General features: G+C 48.5%; 6 protein-coding genes across 6 annotated transcripts, besides 2 other annotated features; 4 read left to right on the top strand and 2 right to left on the bottom strand.

Moving 5' to 3' along the window:
• Positions 1–1,323: 1,323 nt before the first annotated feature.
• NFIA_098970 (Gfo/Idh/MocA family protein) lies at positions 1,324–2,559 on the top strand (the record flags this gene model as incomplete). The annotated part of the gene is made up of 3 exons (XM_001262159.1): positions 1,324–1,519; positions 1,590–1,994; positions 2,063–2,559. The coding sequence occupies 3 exons, from the start codon at positions 1,324–1,326 to the stop codon at positions 2,557–2,559; spliced, it is 1,098 nt and encodes a 365-aa protein (XP_001262160.1).
• Positions 2,560–2,955: 396 nt separating this feature from the next.
• Positions 2,956–3,162: a mobile genetic element.
• A 708-nt stretch (positions 3,163–3,870) lies between these two features.
• On the top strand, positions 3,871–5,127 carry NFIA_098980 (uncharacterized protein; the record flags this gene model as incomplete). Its single annotated transcript, XM_001262160.1, has 1 exon — positions 3,871–5,127. One exon carries the CDS (start codon positions 3,871–3,873, stop codon positions 5,125–5,127), a length of 1,257 nt encoding a protein of 418 aa, XP_001262161.1.
• Positions 5,128–5,431: 304 nt separating this feature from the next.
• Positions 5,432–5,584: a mobile genetic element.
• Positions 5,585–7,171: 1,587 nt separating this feature from the next.
• NFIA_098990 (putative amino acid permease) lies at positions 7,172–8,967 on the bottom strand (the record flags this gene model as incomplete). Its single annotated transcript, XM_001262161.1, has 6 exons — positions 7,172–7,956; positions 8,011–8,380; positions 8,425–8,435; positions 8,481–8,560; positions 8,607–8,791; positions 8,839–8,967. The coding sequence occupies 6 exons, from the start codon at positions 8,965–8,967 to the stop codon at positions 7,172–7,174; spliced, it is 1,560 nt and encodes a 519-aa protein (XP_001262162.1).
• A 4,803-nt stretch (positions 8,968–13,770) lies between these two features.
• Positions 13,771–15,063, top strand: NFIA_099000 (serine hydrolase domain-containing protein; the record flags this gene model as incomplete). The annotated part of the gene is made up of 3 exons (XM_001262162.1): positions 13,771–13,855; positions 13,900–14,876; positions 14,929–15,063. 3 exons carry the CDS (start codon positions 13,771–13,773, stop codon positions 15,061–15,063), a joined length of 1,197 nt encoding a protein of 398 aa, XP_001262163.1.
• Positions 15,064–15,466: 403 nt separating this feature from the next.
• NFIA_099010 (DUF2855 family protein) lies at positions 15,467–16,860 on the top strand (the record flags this gene model as incomplete). The annotated part of the gene is made up of 3 exons (XM_001262163.1): positions 15,467–15,660; positions 15,709–16,513; positions 16,564–16,860. The coding sequence occupies 3 exons, from the start codon at positions 15,467–15,469 to the stop codon at positions 16,858–16,860; spliced, it is 1,296 nt and encodes a 431-aa protein (XP_001262164.1).
• A 314-nt stretch (positions 16,861–17,174) lies between these two features.
• On the bottom strand, positions 17,175–18,198 carry NFIA_099020 (uncharacterized protein; the record flags this gene model as incomplete). Its single annotated transcript, XM_001262164.1, has 2 exons — positions 17,175–17,710; positions 17,775–18,198. 2 exons carry the CDS (start codon positions 18,196–18,198, stop codon positions 17,175–17,177), a joined length of 960 nt encoding a protein of 319 aa, XP_001262165.1.
• Between the last annotated feature and the right edge of the window lie 224 nt (positions 18,199–18,422).

Here is an 18,422-nt window from a genome sequence, read left to right on the forward strand (position 1 = left end):
CGCCACTGTGGGTATGGGTTTGAGACAGGATAATATTCAGGAACTCCTCCGCCATCTTGAGGATGCCTACGTCAAGTGTTGTGACGAAACCATTCCCATCCAGCGAGCCACTGCGATGACCGCTCGTCTGCTCATCGCTAAATTAAAGTTCTCTGCTACACAAAAGCTGCATCGTCAAACTTCCAATATCACGTACTCAGATCAGTTACATGAAGAGACAGCGTCATTCGGCTTTTGAAAAATCTCCAATGCCTTTAGCCAGCTCTCGCTCTTGTCTACCTGAGTAGGGCATCAGTCTAGCAGTGCTACTGGCTTAGCCGCGGGATTTGTGTACAGTCATAACAGAAGACAACAGGACAATGGTTGATGCCCCGCCAACAGTGCGTTCACTGGCGGTTGGACTATTTGCTGATCCGCGGTTGACATTTATTTGTTCAAGCAGAAATGTCCCACCAGAGATCTCCTAGCAGACAGCGGTGCGAACTCACAGTTATGGCTGTTAGCAGCTTGCATAGTCAAACCAATTCTAGATAATTGATATATTTTATCTACGGCCTGTTTAACTAAGTCTGCTGGGCCACTCAAAGAGAAGAATGGACTCAAATATCTTGTCCACGAGAATGGGCTAGATACCCAGCCCGCAAAGAAGATACCGGTGTATATCGGTCCATTCAACGAAACTATTCTCTCGACTTAGGAGAAGAAGTTCCACCTAGGGTTCCAGCGCATCCAAGTATGTGTGTTCAACTCGCTAGCTATGTTTACCGTGTGTCGGCGGAGCGCGCTTTTAAGTCTCCAGTGCAAGGACCTTCAGATCTTTCTCCAAAAGGATCCCCACGGCGGACCTCCGGTTCCCTTGATTGAGCTTACAGCGGAAGGAGTCAAGAAGTTTCTTGGACAAACTAAACTGTAGGTGTCCAAATCTCTGTTTCTTTTTGTGCTGTGTTTCTGTCCGTCTATCCACGATCCCCGTCGGAGGCTTGCCAAGAATTCTTCATCCACCCAATACTGGAAGGTCTCTTCCGCTACCAGCCGTGGAGTAGATGACAATAAGATATTTTCTGCTCGTCGTTGCCTAGCATCCCGCTATTGGCTGCTTACAGGGCAATATTTCTAAGCTGCCGGTCACTCACCGGTCTCCCACCGGGCCTCCCACCGGGTCTCCTACAGATCGGCACCAGAAACAGGCATATTGATGGGACAGCTCAGCTAGGCTTGTACCTATCCCTCCAGAATGCAGGGTCGGCCCGCCCTCGTTCCATTCTCTGAATTTTCCGTACTCCTCTGTCAGACATTCACTGTGTTATTCTTTATTCAAATACCATGGCGCCAATTCGCGTTGGTATTATAGGGCTTTCCCCTGGTGCTTGGGCAGCTAATGCTCACTTACCCTATCTGCAGATGCCTGACTCAAAATTCGAGATTGTGGCTATTTGTAACTCTTCGGTCGAAAGTGCTGCGAAGAGTGTCAAAGATCTAGGGCTGGCAGAGGGAGTGAAGACTTACGGAAATGTGCAAGGTATGGGATCATGTTTCTTTTTCGTACTCCCGACTTAGGGCAAGATAGCGTCACTGACACCAGTCACTAGACATTGCTTATGATAAAGATGTCGATCTTGTTGTCTGTGCTACCCGCGTGGACCGTCACTACACGTCTATTCTTCCTTCTCTGAAGGCTGGCAAAAATGTCTTTGTCGAGTGGCCGCTTGGGCGGAACCTTGAGGAGGCGAAAGAGCTCCTCATTGTCGCAAAACAGAACAATGTCAAACTCGCTGCGGTCGGGCTCCAGGGCCGTTTTGAAGCTACCGTGGAAACCTTGAAAAGCGTACTAGCAGAGGGGAGAATTGGCAAAGTCCTTAGCACCACAATCACCGGTCAAGGCTTGATTGGTGGACAAACGGAGCTTGAGTCTCAGACATATCTCCTGGACCGAAATAGTGGTGGATCCTTACTTACAATTCCCTGCTTACATTTGATTGACACTGTTTGTGAAGGTTTGTCTTCAGTAACCCTTAAGCCTCTGAGCATTCGCCCCTCCTTGGCATGTACTGATCTATTGCAGCTCTTGGCGAGTTCTCAAGTTTTCAATCACTCCTTTCGAACCAACGTCCTGTCGTCAAAATTGTGAAATCCGACGGTTCCGTTGTCAAAGAGAACACCGAGAAGACAAACCCAGACCATGTTATGATCCAAGGTACGCTGATATCAGGAGCTGTGTTTTCAGCCTCTATTCGGGGCGGAGCACCATTCAAAGGATCTCCCGGACTTGAGTGGAGTATCTACGGCGAGAAGGGCGAGATCAGAATATCGGGTCCCAATTCCTTTATCGAGGTCTCCGGTACAACTAGCTTTGAACTTCATGACTTTAATACCGATAAAGTGGAGAAAATCGAGTTTCAGAAAGGGACTTTTGCCGAACTGAGTCCGATGCATAGGAACATGGCTCGTATCTACGAGGCAATTGCTGCAGGCAACAAAAGTATTCTTTGTGATTTTGAGGAGGCTGTGAAAAGGCACGAGTTTATTGAGGAGGTTTACAACCAAAACCCTATGTTTTAAACCAGGTAGCTTAGGGGGCTTTCGAGAAATTTATCAAATATCGGATATGTAGGTCAGATGTTTGCAACATGATCGTATCGTCAATCTTGTCAATCTCGTTTGTCTCGTCTGTTACAGAGTCAGTTTGGTTGAGTTCTTGAGGATTGAGGTCCAAGATCGTTTCTAACTTGATGAGAGTTCACGGCAGCTATAAAGACACGGGTTCGCTCTTTGTTTAATTGTCAAAAACCTCTATTTTGTTGAATCTCATAGACCAGAACCAACTAACCCAACTAACAATCCGTCGACAGTGATCTGCTCAAGAAATGGCATCTTCAGAGTTAGAGAATTCGATGAGACCTTCGGACATACACATCGTGTAAATCTGCATTGTGCTCTGTGGCTATTTGTTTCGCAGCCTTTGCGGACCAACTTTCTCATTTGGCGCACGACTAATGTTGAATGGTGGCACTTCCGTCCCAAGAACATGGTATAGAAGATAACCGATTCATCGAGATACACATACAGCTTCTCTATGGTGTATTCATAAAGGGATTTGACCATCTCTGGCGTGAGGCGGCGTGGATGTCCACGCCTCATCTGAGGGCCCTTCAGACTCCCAAATGAGTCCATGGTGGTGGCTATGTCTAGGTATTGCTCGGATGACAGCCAGCAGTATTGGGGTCAGTCCATTACTTAAGATTAGGTCATTAATGAAAAGCAGTGAAGCATTTTATCTCCTATAATGCGTAAGATTGCTAAGGGGTTGTCTGTTGGACCTCCCAAAAAAGAGGCTAACCAGACAACTTTAGTAATAAAGAGTTATGAAAACATTCAGTGAGGAAGACTGGCAAACTAGTGCACACATCCTCTTTTTATTTTTTAATTTTTACAGGAATATTAAATGTTAATTTGTGCTAAGCGAACTCCTTGTTTGTGGTTAAAGCGCCCTCTCTAGAGGAACTCAGTATCATTTCATAAAAAGCGGGAATACAAAGTTTGTGCTGCTAAGAATGGACTGGGCTGTAAATGAAATATGTGGATGAAAGGCCTCGTTTGTGCAAGGCCAGGGTAGAGCTCACTTGCCCAGATTCTGAGAGGGCCGATCACTGGTCGATGATCTGGCATTATCCGCCAATCTGCCGAGCAAAATGGTAGTTATCTGGCGCAGCTGATTAATGGAAAGTGAGTATTGCAGTGCTCTAGCTCTGGTGAGATCCCGGCGGGATGTACACCAGATCCCAATGCAAAAAGTTGACAATTAAGGTCCATAACCCCCTCTGTTTCGTTCCTGATTTCCCTCTACATGTACCCGGGGTATTGTTGTTAACGATGGCTCCTCTCAAGACCATCTTCATTGCACTCCTAGCGATTGCTATAGGGCTGTACAAAGTCCATATTCATCTTGATGCGGCCAATCTCTTCCCGAAAGTTGGGAGAGCCATCCAACGTCTCGATGACTTCCCCGACTATCAGTGTCGCCGAATGCGCCACCCGCTATTGGAGAGTTGCGAGGACGTCTGGCTCGATTCCGGACGTCGCAGGGTGTATGCTGCCTGCGCTAATCCAATGGTCCGCGTGGCTTGGAGCCCGGGTGGGAACAGTTACGACCTTGCGGGGCGAGCAGCAGGCGGCGGTGGGATCGACCATATTACCGTGCTGGACATCGACCAGCCGGGGGCTGATGGCCTACATGGCGTGCGGGAATTGAAGTTCCGCGACAGCCAAGGCAATATCCAGACACTGGATTTACATGGATTCGACGCGCGCGTTATCGACAAGGGCCGCCGGGTGCGGTTCTGGCTGATCAACCACCGGCCGCCCCTGGACCCGTTCACTGGGGCACCCCTGCTAGACGCAACCCAAGTAGGGGCTAATTCGACTATCGATGTGTACGATCTCGATCTACATCACGGTGACAAACTGGAGCATGTCAAAACCATTGTTAGCGAGACGATTATCTCGCCGAACAATCTAGTTGTCATTGATGACGACGAAGATAAAGGAGGCTTCCTGTTCACCAATGACCATAACACTAAAGTAAGCCCTTCGCGAGACAAGGAGATTGGTGGAAGCATTTCCTATTGTCGCACCGATACAGGCGAGTGTCATTTTGCTGCCACGGAGAACTTCTCTTTCCCCAACGGCATCACGAGGGACCCGTTTTCAGGCCTTATTTACATCGCACACTCTGCCCGGGGCACCGTTACCGTCCACCGGGTGGTACACGATCAGCAGCTGGTCCAGATTGATGAGATATCTTTATCTATGGGAGTCGATAATCTGTCTATAGATACTGATGGGAACATCTTTGCCGCTACTATTCCTGATCATGACCAATTTATTCGGGCCTTCCATGACCCTTATGGAACAGATGCCCCCTCTACTGTGGTGACGATTAAAAAGAAGAGACGTGACGCAGAGGTATCATCCGTGAAAGAGGAGTACGAAGTTATAAAGGTCGTCGAGGATGGGGAGGCACGAATCCTGCCGACTACAACCTGTGCGGTACATGACCCCATCTCAAGCCGACTATTCCTGGGAGCCCTGTCTTCCCCCTTTATGGTGGTCTGTGAGAAGCAGGAATAACCTCGCTCAGGTTTGCGGATAGGGGAGCATATTTGTCTCGCGGAATGGCATGTCACGGACGACACATAGCTCAGCAATATGATTCACCTTGCCATCTTGGGCGGCCCAGCCTGGAATCATGGCGCAGAAGTTTGTGGCAAGCTGCTAATTGATTTTTTTTCTTTTTTGACCATGCCTTCAGAAACGGGTAGGCTCTCGCTCCACAGTAATCCATGAGCTGTTGCATAATCAGCTCTAGCAACCACTCGATCAGTCCCTACTATACCAATATCGAAGCCAGTCTCATCAAAGTTAAAATTGCAATTTCATGTTGCATTCTTATGATTTGTACGTGATCAAACCACTCGTTAATAATCTTAGGCTCTTCGCATTTAGCATCTCGATAATCAAATCGTCGAGAATAGCAGGATTTCACATCAGAGCGGCGTATAATAAAGTTGGTAACCCAATTCGCTCCACTGATTGAATAGTTGTAGCACCACATCCAGCAAGAAGAATATTGGCCATTCCTCGTATTTCAGATGGTCGGAAAGGTGCTCCTCGCTGAGCTAGATATAGGCTTCATTGGAGAAGCGATTCTCTCTTCATTTGAGCTTCAATTTGAGTCAATCTACAATTATTGGCGCATGCTTCATCGCGATAAAACAAACTGTGTATTCAGTTATGAAGAGTTGAACAAGGTATAGTTGAATTGAGTGAGGTTTTCGACTGCGGCCAAAAGGGGTGTCACAGTTGTGAAAATATGCTAACTTCCCCGCTCCCTCTCGAGAGACAGGAAGTCTGTAACAACCTTTTAAGCAGAAAGGGGACAACAATTATATTATTATTAGAAGTTCTCTCTTGAACATCTACTAAAGATTCTACAGGGAAGCTCTTAGAAATACGCTATTAAGCAAGATAGTGAAGGCCATATCCTTCTTTTTATGTTTGCACACCCGGAGTGGAATAGATGTGCTAGCGGCTAGCCTGATGAACTGTGTGATAAGATCGGATGCATAGGCCTGCGATGTTAGACCAGGTCCGCCAGACCGTATGCCAGTTGCTTCGTGCCTCCTTCCACATCCATTGATTAGCTTTTTGGGGCACTAGCACCCCGGGTCTATTACATTTGTTGGGGAATAGAGGCCATCCATGACTTTACTCTTATCATATACACAGGAGATAGGATCCATGGTCAACAATCTGGATGATACAATATAGCACTCTGTAACTGGCAACCAATGACATGAACCATCGACTGCGTCCTGTTGGAGAAAGTAGACGATCTCCTTTGATATACTGATATTCGTCTATTGGTCAATTAAATCTGGATAGCTTACTGGGACGGCGATCTCATGCCAGTTTCTGCTCGGAAACTGATTCCTAGGAGCGCCGACATAACTTCACATGGATTGAGGATCGTTCGTCTGCTCGAAGGCGATATATGGGGAAAACACCCTTAACATGCCAGGGCCCAGAGCATGAAGGATATAACAGAGCGTTTGAACCCAATTGAATACTAACAGATATGTGAAAGCTCTCAGAATCAAAGCAGTTACAAATTAGTGAACAGGTAAAGAAGTGCATCACCCTGATCATTTTCATTGAGCATTGCCAGCTATGACCAGACTATGGGTAAACCCACAAGACAATCATAACGCAAACTGGCCTTTATCAATACATCCTACTTTGTAATTCATGAATACAACCGCTGTCATATGATGATAGCAAGCTCATTGGTGGACTTTATTCTCGCTACGAACCGTGCCGACAAGGATCACCAACACTAAAGCACAGACTAGGCAGGGATCACAAGAACTAAGCTACGTATTAAGGCCAAGGGACGGGAACCGGACTCTTAGCAGGCTTGATTGATTAGTGGCTGATTTGGCTGGCAAAATGTGGGATTGAGTTTCTGTACTCCATACTGATTTTGACTCTAGACCAGTGGAATTGGACTAGACTTTAGGTGCAAATTCATCTATACATAATAAATCACAGTTGGATAACGGAAGGCATCTCAGTAGAAGTGAAGTTACTCATAAAAACAGTATATAAGCATCATCTACTCCGCTCGCACCTTAACCATCGGCCCCTGCCAGCGTTTCCGTCCTCGGACAAGCCAGTCACCAATTGCAAAGACCAGCGCAGCCAAAAACACCGGCGCCGCGTAATTCATATTCTTCGCCGTAACAGGGTAATTCGGCGGAAAGGGAAGAAATATAATAATATACACCCCATACACAATCGCAAAGACATTGATGGGGACTCCCCAATGACCCAGACGGAACGAACCCCACCGGATCTCCTGCGGGGCGCGCAGACGCTTGATGAGCAGGAAGATCACCGGAATCAGGTACGAGATGTACTGCCCCAGAGTGGTGAGGGACAGGAGCGCGTTAAACGCGGTGGTGGAGCCGATGTTGATCAGCGCCAGGAGGACGGTGATCATGGCGACGAGGAAAAGCGCGCGCAGCGGGATCTTGTAGCGGGGGGAGATGTACGCGAAGAAGCCGGAGAAGGGGAGGCCCTCGTCACGGGCAAAGGCCCAGGTGAGTCGGGTTACTGAGGCGAGGCCGTTGAAGAGTGCGATGAAGCCCGGAAGGACGAGCGTCATCATGAGGACCGAGGCGGCGGCGTTGGATTTAGTCGCTGCGTAGAAGATCTCGAGGATGGGATAGCCAGTGGGAGTCTCGAGGGCGTCGCTCAGGCTGCCCATTGTGTACATGAGTCCGATGGTGAATCCGAGAGCAACGCAGCCGTTGATCAGTACGCTGTAGACCATTGATCGGGGGACTGCTCGAGGGGCGTCTCGGACTTCCTCCGCCATGTGTACGACTCCGTCGAATCCTATTTAATTGTCAGCGCAAAAGCACATAGTTGTGCTGGAAGACAGTTCTGTACCACCCAGAGTGTAGACTGCGGTCAAAAGACCCACAGACCAGATGACCCCGTCATTCTTCCAGCCGCTCATGGAGTTCTCGAAATGTGTCCAAACGAATTCTGAAGAATTGCGGGATCCCAAGACGATCAGAGTAATCAGGACGGCTGGGAAGAACAGAATATGGATGATACCGCCAATTACCTCGACTGGCGATAGAAGGCGACGGGCATAAATATTCACAGCCACAGGGATAAGAAGGACCGCCCAGATAATGAGAGTCGCGTGCCAGGGCTTGGGAACATATTCTGGGTGATTTTGAATGACCAGAGCCTGGATCTGGGTGCCGATCAGGTAGGGAGAGGTGACCACGTTCGCCCACCAGGAGAACATCTACCTTGTTAGTATCGTTTTAGCTTTTGTGGACGTTTTCATACCGTAATCCATCCTATACTTGGTCAGCCAGGCTCATGTATCTCGCTATGAGACACACCTTGGATAAAGCTCAGGAATCGAGGCGCAAACGGTGCGAGATCATATGTCCAGTGGTACTGGGCTCCGGCCACAGGAGTACTACTAGATCAGCAGACAGTCATCTGTTATCTGACAGTTTACTCACATTGATGCGAGTTCGGCCAGAGACAGGGCAATGCCCAGAGAACCCACAATCGCCAGCATGAGTCCATAAATGAGAACAACAGGCCCTCCGTTCTCTAAACCAGCGAACATACTTGCGCCGATAGCCTCCCAGGACGCTTGGAGGGTTGCTGCGAATGCCAGCATGGGCAGGAAACCGAGATATCTCTGCTTGCGGTTAGATTACAGGCCAGCTGGCTTCCTTTTGTGCATACCTCCAGGCGCGGTTTTGGCTGGTATCCATTTTCGCGAGAATATTTTGATTCAAAGATATTGTCCTGGGGCGACTTGAAGCCATTCCCGTTTCCATGGCCATACGCCAGTTCAATCCCGTTGTTATCCATCTTCGATGGAGAGTGTCCGCGGAAAGTGGTGACACAATGGGCGGAGGAGAGTTTGATGGGAGAAGAAAAAGAAATGCCTCAAAAGGTGGCAAGGGGCGGTAAAATGGAAAAATACCAGCCAGGAGGCAAAGGAGGGGGAGAGCATACCTATGAGTTAGTGCGACGCACCCTGGCCGCTTATCCTGGCTTAGCATGACGCCGTTGCGCGCATCCTGGTAGCTATACGCGGACTAATATCAACCCCGGTCAATTTGAAATTGCGAATCGGCTAGAGTTTATTTGCGATTGAAAATCTCTTCCATTTATCGGAAAAGGACCTTTTGAGGTTGGGTCTGGACTAGGATGCCTGGAGTCGCAAGCGCACAGGGGCCAGAGTGTGGTCTGACTGCCCAAGATTCTCCCTCTCCGGCTCAAAAGATGGCCAAAATGCCTTTATATTGATGCCAGCGTCTTGTTACTTTACTTTATCGAAGTGTGTGATTTTTTTGACTTTCTTATTGCTGCTATTGCCCATCTTGCGGCTGCCATGGCAGAGCCCTCTCTCTTGCCGCCGCTGGGGCAGATTACGCCAAATAATCATGGCGCGATCGTGTCACTTTTCACCTTTATATTTCTATCCTGTACATTAATTGTGGTGCTGGCTAAGATCGCGTCGATGTTCTATCTGAAGCGCTCAGTCCCTTCAGTTGACATTCCAATTTGGATCTGCATGGTACGAAGAACTGCCTCTAGAGCCAGCTTATGACCCTAACAAGCGCAGATTGTTGCATTCGTTCAAAGTATTCTGATCCAGGTCGCCGTCAATCATGGCATGGGGAAACACCGCAGTGAGGTTTCCAGTGACTCATTTGATGCATATAACAAGGTACATCAAGCGCATCCCGTGGTGTCAGGAACCTCATATGCTAACTTTGACATGTCTTCAGCTCAATTACGCGGCCGAGCTTCTCCTGCTCCTCGTGCTCGCACTGTCCAAAGTGTCAACCGGCAATCTCATCCGCTCGATTAGCCCAAGCAAGTCAGTTCTTCGATGGTGTCTCATGGTACAGATTGGAGTCGGTGTCTGGACTCTGCTCGCGCTCTTCGGGACTGCTTTTCAATGCCCTGCCCCGTACTGGGAATATTCGCCTAGCCGCTGCATAGGAAAGGTTGGCCCGTACGCCCCGACCAAAAGCATCATTGAACGTTGTTGCTCAGATTTCTAGGGTGCGGTCGTATACCCGATCATGATTCTTAACATGGTACTCGACGCAGCTCTGGTCGTCCTTCCAATTGTAATGCTATGGAATGTGCAAATGCCTCGAGTCCAACGCCTCAAGATTTCGTCAGCATTTGCGTCTCGTTCATTGTGGGCTTAAACTCGGCCACTTAGGGATATTGCTAACGAGCCAAGGGTTATTGTCGTGAATATTGTCCAAATGACGTATTTGACGCAATACCTCAATTCAACCGATTCAACCTGTATGGCGGTCCTCTCCAGTGTTTGCATCGACACTTACCAGTGTGCATACAGGGACAATCGTCAGCGCGACTGCTTGCAACCAGTCTGTTTCCTTCCCCTGTACGGTGGGACTATATCGAATCTAACAACAGACGTCTAGGGCAATGATGAACATCAGTATCATCACCGCTTGCATCCCGAGTCTCTACCGCGTGATCACCAGTCTCGCCCTAGGAATGAACACTGTCCATATGTCCGAGGGGACGGAGCTGAGCTCCACAGCAAACTCCAAGAAACCCAACTCGCATTCAACGCCCAAATCCTTCAGATCGTCCAGGCCGAGTCGCCGCCGAGAGAGTACCTTGATATCAAACATAAGCACAGTCAGGAGCAACGCAGACAGAGATGAGAGCACTGAAAGCACTAAAAGGATGGTGAGCCAGCTTTGAGGTCTAGGAAATAACCACGGAAGGATGTTAGATTCTTCCTGACTACCTAATGGCGTTACTGGTTGGCTATAATATCATGAAGCTACTACAGAAGATGACCCATTTTATGAACGAAGCTGCTTATGCTCAATCCGATCATAGTCTAGTAATATCCGGTCATCCTTCCACATACCTATTGGGTAGCACAATTTATCTCACTCATCTTCTAGGCGCTAGACTGTATTCATATAATGGCTACTACCACTATCTCCTAGGCCTATAACAAGACCCTAGCGCCCGCGGCCCGCCAACCCCTAACTAATGGGGCTAGCGCCTGCTATGCCCCCGCAGAGTCAGCATAGTGGATCTTAGTAAAGTGTACATGAGAACTAAAAGCTGCTATTAGTGGAATGTAGCACGGATGGGGAGATAAAATCCATAGGTATATGGAAAGAGACTTTTTTCAGTCTGAGTTTGTTTATATCAATAGCCAACCTCTGTGCATGAACACCCATTAAGAAAGTCTGATCTACACCACAACCGCTTCTCCACGCTAGGTGGTACTGAAATTGGAAGAACGAATTGCCAGTAAGTGTTCGCGTATTTGGTGGAATGGTCCTAATTTCGGGGTGACTATGGTTCATAACAAAGCTGTGCCACTGCAATGATTCCGCAGACGATAATCTCTGGAGGAATCACTAGTAGTAGGTTCCAGCTTGTAGTGGCCTAAGCTTCATAGAATCTGCCTACCTACTTGTTTATCTACAGCTTTGATATTAATTTGATAGCGAAAGGCAGTTGATGGTTTAGGAGATCCAGGGCTTCAGACCAACATACATGCGGGATTCGTAATTGGGCAGATGTTCCTTACGCGTTATTCGCCGACGCAAGTTGCCCCCCCGGTCTGTAATGATAAACGCTACATATTGTAAAGCCATTTAATGGACTTCTAACCCAAATAAGTATGTTGCATCCATATAGAATTAGCCGCTATAATAACAGCAGGGACTCTTTGGAAAGACAAATTCGGTTTTGAGCAAGAAGACACGTCATCCTGTTTCACCCGTACCTGGTTGTTACTAGTTCACGGCCTTCTAGCATCCGCAGGGGTCTCAATATCCATAATGCCGCCCCTATGGCTTGCCGTGACATAACTGCTAAGAAAAAGCCGAGCTAGGTATTACCAATTGTCTTTATCAAGTGGAAACAGTAAATATAATGATCGACGGGTAGCAGAATACCCAGCCGGTCGTATCCAGGCCCTGTTGAGGCTTGCAGCCTGAACGTCCCATCTCAAGAGCTATAGTACCTCGTTTGTCAACTACTCTTGCCATACCTTCCTGTCCAGTTTACAACTTGCGTGGAAGCCTTGCGATAGTGGAAATAAGATGGATATTGGATGCTGGGCTACGTTCAATGTAATGACGAGGTCAGGCATCCACAATAGGTTGATTAATGTTGTTGGTATGGCTTAGAAATTTGGTAGTACCACCTATAGAATGACCTAGACTTGTCTGTCATGTAGTCAAGTCTTTCTTTTCCTACTAGCATTGCCTGACTTGGTTCATGAGCCTGTAGTTACTGGTCTTGTAACAGCCACAACACTACGTAGCGTAAAACTGGCAATCATTGGGTGAGTAATGGATGGAGCTCAATCACCAACGCCCATTGAAGAGGTACCCTGTACACTGGCTGCCTTGGCTAATCGTCCTCACGTAGCTTGTATCTATATGAAGTCGTTTCCTACTACCTCATCATGGACGTTAGCCTGAAGCTAGCTGAAAACCCTTACTGTATTGGGCTATTGCTGGTTGAAACAATAATACTAATCCTTTATACCTTAGGCTTAATATTATTTGGGTTCTTTTCCTCATTGGTTTTATAGATAGAACCTTTAACGATAACGTATCCATCTTCATTACTGGCTCTGACAATAGTATCGATATCAATTATGGCAAGATATTCCTGGACTTTCTTATAATATAATGAAGTCATTGTTTAATCATCCACCAATAAAGCCAAAAATTATCAAAGACAACAGGGTGTGATCTAAAGGGGATCTTCTTGTATTAAGAAGTGTTAACACGCCACCTTCTACAGGGGTGGTCGCATCCTCAAATTTCCCACTGCCGCTATATAGCGGTTTTTGGTATATGTGGCTATATATGAGCAAGTGATGCTAGGGGGTTGCATGCCATCAAATAAGAAACCTACTCTATCTCCAGCTTCTTGCTGTCACAGTAGTGTACTCCTATTGCAGCTATCTCCTGGTGTCTTTCGGATTCGTCCCCCTTGCTATCAAAGGAGTATCCGGTAATGGCTGGCATCCGGATATGCAATTGAGACCGAAGAAACAATTACTTTTGTCCTAGAAAGGGTGCGTCAAGTGCATGGTTGAGACATCTACCATGTATCAGGTACGAGGCATTGGCCCGCATGCTGAGGAGCGAAGTCAAATTCATGCAGCGATTCCTTTTGAATGAGCCTCCCGGTTAAAATAGAGCAAATTATGTGTATAAGTTGAAATAAGGAGAGGCCTGACGTGCCTGGCAGAATGCCATATCGAATAAGAATTGTAAGTGATAAATGAATAGTGCTAGCCCACACATGGTGGCTGCCTGCCTCCTGTGGCAGAATACGATTGATGGAAATCATTACCTAGATCATTATACTGTATTAGATAAAGCCTTGAAGGTTAACTATGTGGAGCTTTCATGCGGGCACATCAACCTGAGGGGAAATGCTGACAAATATTCATGCCAGGTAGTTAACTAACTATCTTAGTCGAAGTATATAGAACCCTCTTTCATCCTTATTGATTTATAATCACATCTTTCGTGGTTGACTTACGAAACGACCATAGCCCTCCTTTTCTGACGTGCAGGATACTACTATCAAGATCCTAACGGCAGAGCGCTTAGGAAAACCGAAGCCATGGCCTCTTTGGACGAAGTCTTTGAAAATGCGATAGACAATGGCTCCATCCTGGGTGCCGTTATTCTAGGCAGGGATACTTCTGGTACGTCTGCCCAGGCCGTATCTGATCTTCACTGACCGCTACAGGTAAATTCAACTACTCAAAAACATTTGGTCGCCGCACATTTGGAGATGGAGAGGAAAGTTTGATGCGAACGGACACAGTGCTTTCTTTTGCTTCCGCCACGAAATTAATCACCTGTATCGCAGTGATGCAGTTAGTGGAGGCAGGGAAGCTCGACCTGGACGACGATATGTCGCCGATCATCCCCGAACTCGCGGAGCAAGAGGTGCTCTTAGGGTTTGACGAGGGAACCGGAGAACCGCAGTTGCGGAAACGGACAAACCCGCTGAAGTTGCGATATTTGCTCACCCATAGCGCTGGCCTTGCCTACGGTGCCATGAACCCATTGCTCCAGAAATGGGGGGCCATGAACAACCGGGCCCCACAAACTGGGTCGACTGTAGTGGAACGCTTCGCTTACCCATTAGCGTACGAGCCAGGGACTGGCTGGGGCTACAGCCCGGGTGTTGACTGGGCAGGAAAAGTTGTGGAGAGAGTCACAGGAGAGACACTGGAGTCCTACTTTCGGAAGCACATTTTCGAACCTCTCGATATCACCAGCATCACCTTTTGGCCGCACAAGCATCCGTCTATTCAAGGCAAACTGGCGACCATGACTGCAAGAACTGCGTCTGGTGGCGTAGAACCTTACAAAGGCCCGTACATTACTGACGGGGCGGAGGATTGCTTTGGCGGACAAGGTGCCTATGGCAATCTCGAGGATTATATGAAGATTTTGACATCGTTGCTTGTCAACGACGGGAAGCTGCTACGGAAGGAGACTGCTGATCAGTTTTTCCAGCCACAACTGACGGCGGAGAGCAAGGCCGCGCAGAAGGCCCTTATTCAGGATCCAGCGAAGTTAAAGCTATTCATCGGCGACTTCCCCTCAGATGCGGAATATGACTGGGCCTTGGGCGGTATCTTGGTTCAGAGCGAGGGACGAACGAGAAGGTCCAAGGGCACTATGATTTGGAGCGGCATGCCGAACCTTTTTTGGGTAACTTCCCCGTAGGATCTAGGTTTGAAGTGCTGATTGCTGACATTTCCAGTTCATTGATCGGGCAAGAGGACTGTGTGGTGTCATTGGTATGCAGTTGCTGCCCCCCGCCGATCCGAGAGCACAGGAGCTTGTGAAGTTGTTTGAGGAAGGAATGTACCAGCTTCTTGGAAAACAGGTTGTTTAGCTCAGGGACAGGGGTTTAAGATGCTGGCGCTATTTGTAGGGTCCACCGCATATATAAGCAGACAGGTTCGCATTCTCAACTTCATGTCATCTTTCTAGATATTTGCTCCGGAATCGTCCAGCAGTAGTGATTCAGATGCAGCTTTTGAGCATTGTGCCAGCTCAGTTTCACTGCTTTGGCCCAGACGGGCTAAAATCTGACATCTACGTATCTGAAACAACCCTCCGCCGCTACGGGTTTAATCGGCCGCCTCAGGCGACTAAGAAGGGGAGTGGGCTGAGTGGCAGGGATCAGATAAAGAAAAATACGACGACAAGCCTGGAGAGAGGAAGCCTGGTCCTTTCAGTCCTACAGCCACTTCTCATCGCACACACCAAAATTATTTCATCAAATCCCGGTGATAATGCAATCCGCTGCTACAAACCCGGGGATGATCCACGTTGTCTGCAAGGCCGACAACCGGCAACACGCTGTGGTGAATATTCCTCCATCAGTAGACCAAAAGCTGCCTTCCTCGTCGCTCCGTGCGCGACCGATCCTTCTAGGATTAACTTCCAACAACCTCAGTTACGCCCGTGGAGGAGATCTACTGCATTGGTATGTTGACCTGGCTTCTATATCCTTTGTGCTTACTGACAGCCACAGGTGGAAGACGTACCCGGTACCACCTGCCGCGCCCTCTCCATACAACGATCAGTCGTCCTGGGGCATCGTCCCCGCATGGGGATACGCCACCGTCACCGAAAGCAATGTTCCCGGAATCCCGCCAGGCTCCTTCATCTGGGGATACTGGCCTACCGCGACGTCGCCCACTCTCCTGCACTTGGAACGTAGCGAGCCAGACGGCCACTGGGTGGAGGTTAGCAGCCACAGACAACAGCTGATGCCTATATACAATCACTACGAGCTGGTACCCTCCGATGAAGAAAAGGAGTTGGATGAGAGAGCGTGGAGTACCCTCTTCCGAGGGGTCTGGGTCGCCGGATACCTGCTGAGTGAGTATGTGTTTCCTCCTGACCCGCGAGTACGACAACCAGTCCATCCTCTCGGCGCGGCGAGCAAACTACCCTGGTCTGCGGATGATGCAGACCTCTCGTCTGCAGTTGTGGTGGTTTTGGGGGCGTCGACCAAGACTGCGCGCTCCCTTTCATGGTGTCTCTTTGACCGGCCCAGGGCGAGCGGACCGCTGGGATTAGTACAGGTTACTTCGTCGCCTGGTGTTTTGCAGCAGGTAGCAGGTAGAAAAGGCTGGGGGGATATCTCCAAGGCAGTGGCATATACGGAAATCGACCAAGCAACCGGATGGATTGAGAGTCTGCAGCCGTCAAAGGTCGTCATTATAGATTGCGGGGCGCGGGAGAATGCGCTCATTCAGATATGCCAGAATCTTCAGGAGTCGGCGCTTCGGTCATGCAAAAGTGTCATTCTGCAGGTGGGCAGTCAACAGAAGGTTAGTCTGTGCGTATGATTCTTGAGGCATTTTCGTTGACTTCTATTCAGGTGTACACGAGGGAGGAAGTGCAGGCAGCCCGTGCAGCTATGCAATCGTTGGGAAAGATACAGTACAACACTTCTGGCATCCAGGACACAATCATCGACCGGGAGGGTGCTGCAACATATTTCGGAAAGGTTTCGCGCAGGTGGAAGGAATGGTTAGCGGACCGTGCCTCCGCCATCCCAGACATGCAGTTAGTCTGGGGACAGGGCATTGCTGGAGAGAATGGAATCTATGGAGGATGGGAACGACTTTCGAATGGTGAAGTGCGCCCTGAAGAGGGATTGGTTTATGCCCTGTAGTGAGATTGTTTAGGCATGTCCCAGTAGTCAATCGCTGTTCTATCTAGGCTGTACGTAGAATGGCCGAAGCCATAAAGACAAACACCATAGAACAAGAAGTCATGCAACAGTTGGCAACATCCATTTGTGAGAAGACGTAGCTCAAGCACTCCTTAATTACCGTCTTCTGTCGAAACTGCGTAGTCCGTCCACCCTTGCACGTCCGGGTCGAAGAAAGGATTGAGTTTCAGTCTATCATACCGAGAGAAATGAAGCCCTCTTCTTGGCCAGAGCGCGTAGCAATTGCGATATGAAGTCAGGAGACACAGAGAATGTTAAACATAGTACTCTCCAGCACTTTCAGCCCAAAATGCCTCCCGACGTTGACGAAACTCCTGCTCAGCGATTCGCTGATCCTCCGTTCGTCTATCCGGTGGAATCATGCTCCATTCACTGGATTGGCCCTGGAGATCGTCTATTGTTTGTAACAGTTTCCTTCGTCTATCCTCAAATAGCTCTCCGTTGAATTCAGTCTCCCAGCCCGCGTCGCGATAGAGCTTCTGTAGTGCCCTCCATTCGTTAATATCACGGCGTATGCCATCCCGGCCATCATGTTTCTCCCCACATTGCTGAACAGCAGCCTGAGGATCAGTAGGAAGGCGAATACCGCCGGGCCAAATATTCTGGAATAGTATAGGATTCTCCTTGACTTTGCGTATAGGGACTTCCGCTCCGTCATCCAGATCATAAAAAGGAACGTATTCGAGAGTGCGGAATTTCTCAAAGATCTTTGAGAAGAAGTCTTCATATGGCCGGCGGGGGCAGTCCTGCCATTGCTTTTGGTTCAGATGGCACCATTCCATTACAGTCTCTGGCGCAGAGGTCAGCTGGATCTTCAGCTGATGAAAAATGAAGCTCAATGAGAGAAAACGTACGGTCATGGACATCATATAGCACATTTACTCCATAAAAACCAGGGAATGTCAGTCGAAGGATAGACGGAGGAAAAACCCCCTGCGTATCCTCATCTGTATGGTCGACCCATCGCAGGGTCTCTAACATGTCATGAGCCATATCTGCTTCGCACTGTTTCAGATAGTTAACTAGCTTGGCACGAGGAATCATTTCTATTCCTTCATCGTTATATCCCCAGACTGGTTCATTTTTAATGGCTGGCAGGAGTTGGACGAGATCAATCACTTCGGGTTCGAACCCGAGTCTCTCGAGGCGTCCGACATCAACGTCCTGAGTTGGATACAGGACATCAGTAGGGGCGATATAATGCGCTTTGATAAATAGAGCGAAGAGACGAGTGAGTCCATTGATGAGAAACTGATGTTTTTCGCGCACTTCACCCATATTGATTTGAGCAAAAATCGATGAGAATGGAGACAGTGGAGAAATATGGAGTCGGTTCGGGATGGAGTGAGCGAATGGCCGTGCTCCGATTCCCCGGCGACAGCCAGAGTCCCCTGTAGGTACCTAAACTCCTCGGAAGACACCCTGGCCAACCACGTCCTCATGGTCGCTTACTTGCACGCATTCTGAAGTGACCACAAACATGTTGAGCTAGGCATAGACTT

The sequence above is a fragment of the Aspergillus fischeri genome, genomic scaffold (genome assembly GCF_000149645.3).
Source record: "Aspergillus fischeri NRRL 181 1099437636262 genomic scaffold, whole genome shotgun sequence".
In the NCBI taxonomy this organism is placed as follows: Eukaryota; Fungi; Ascomycota; class Eurotiomycetes; order Eurotiales; family Aspergillaceae; genus Aspergillus; species Aspergillus fischeri.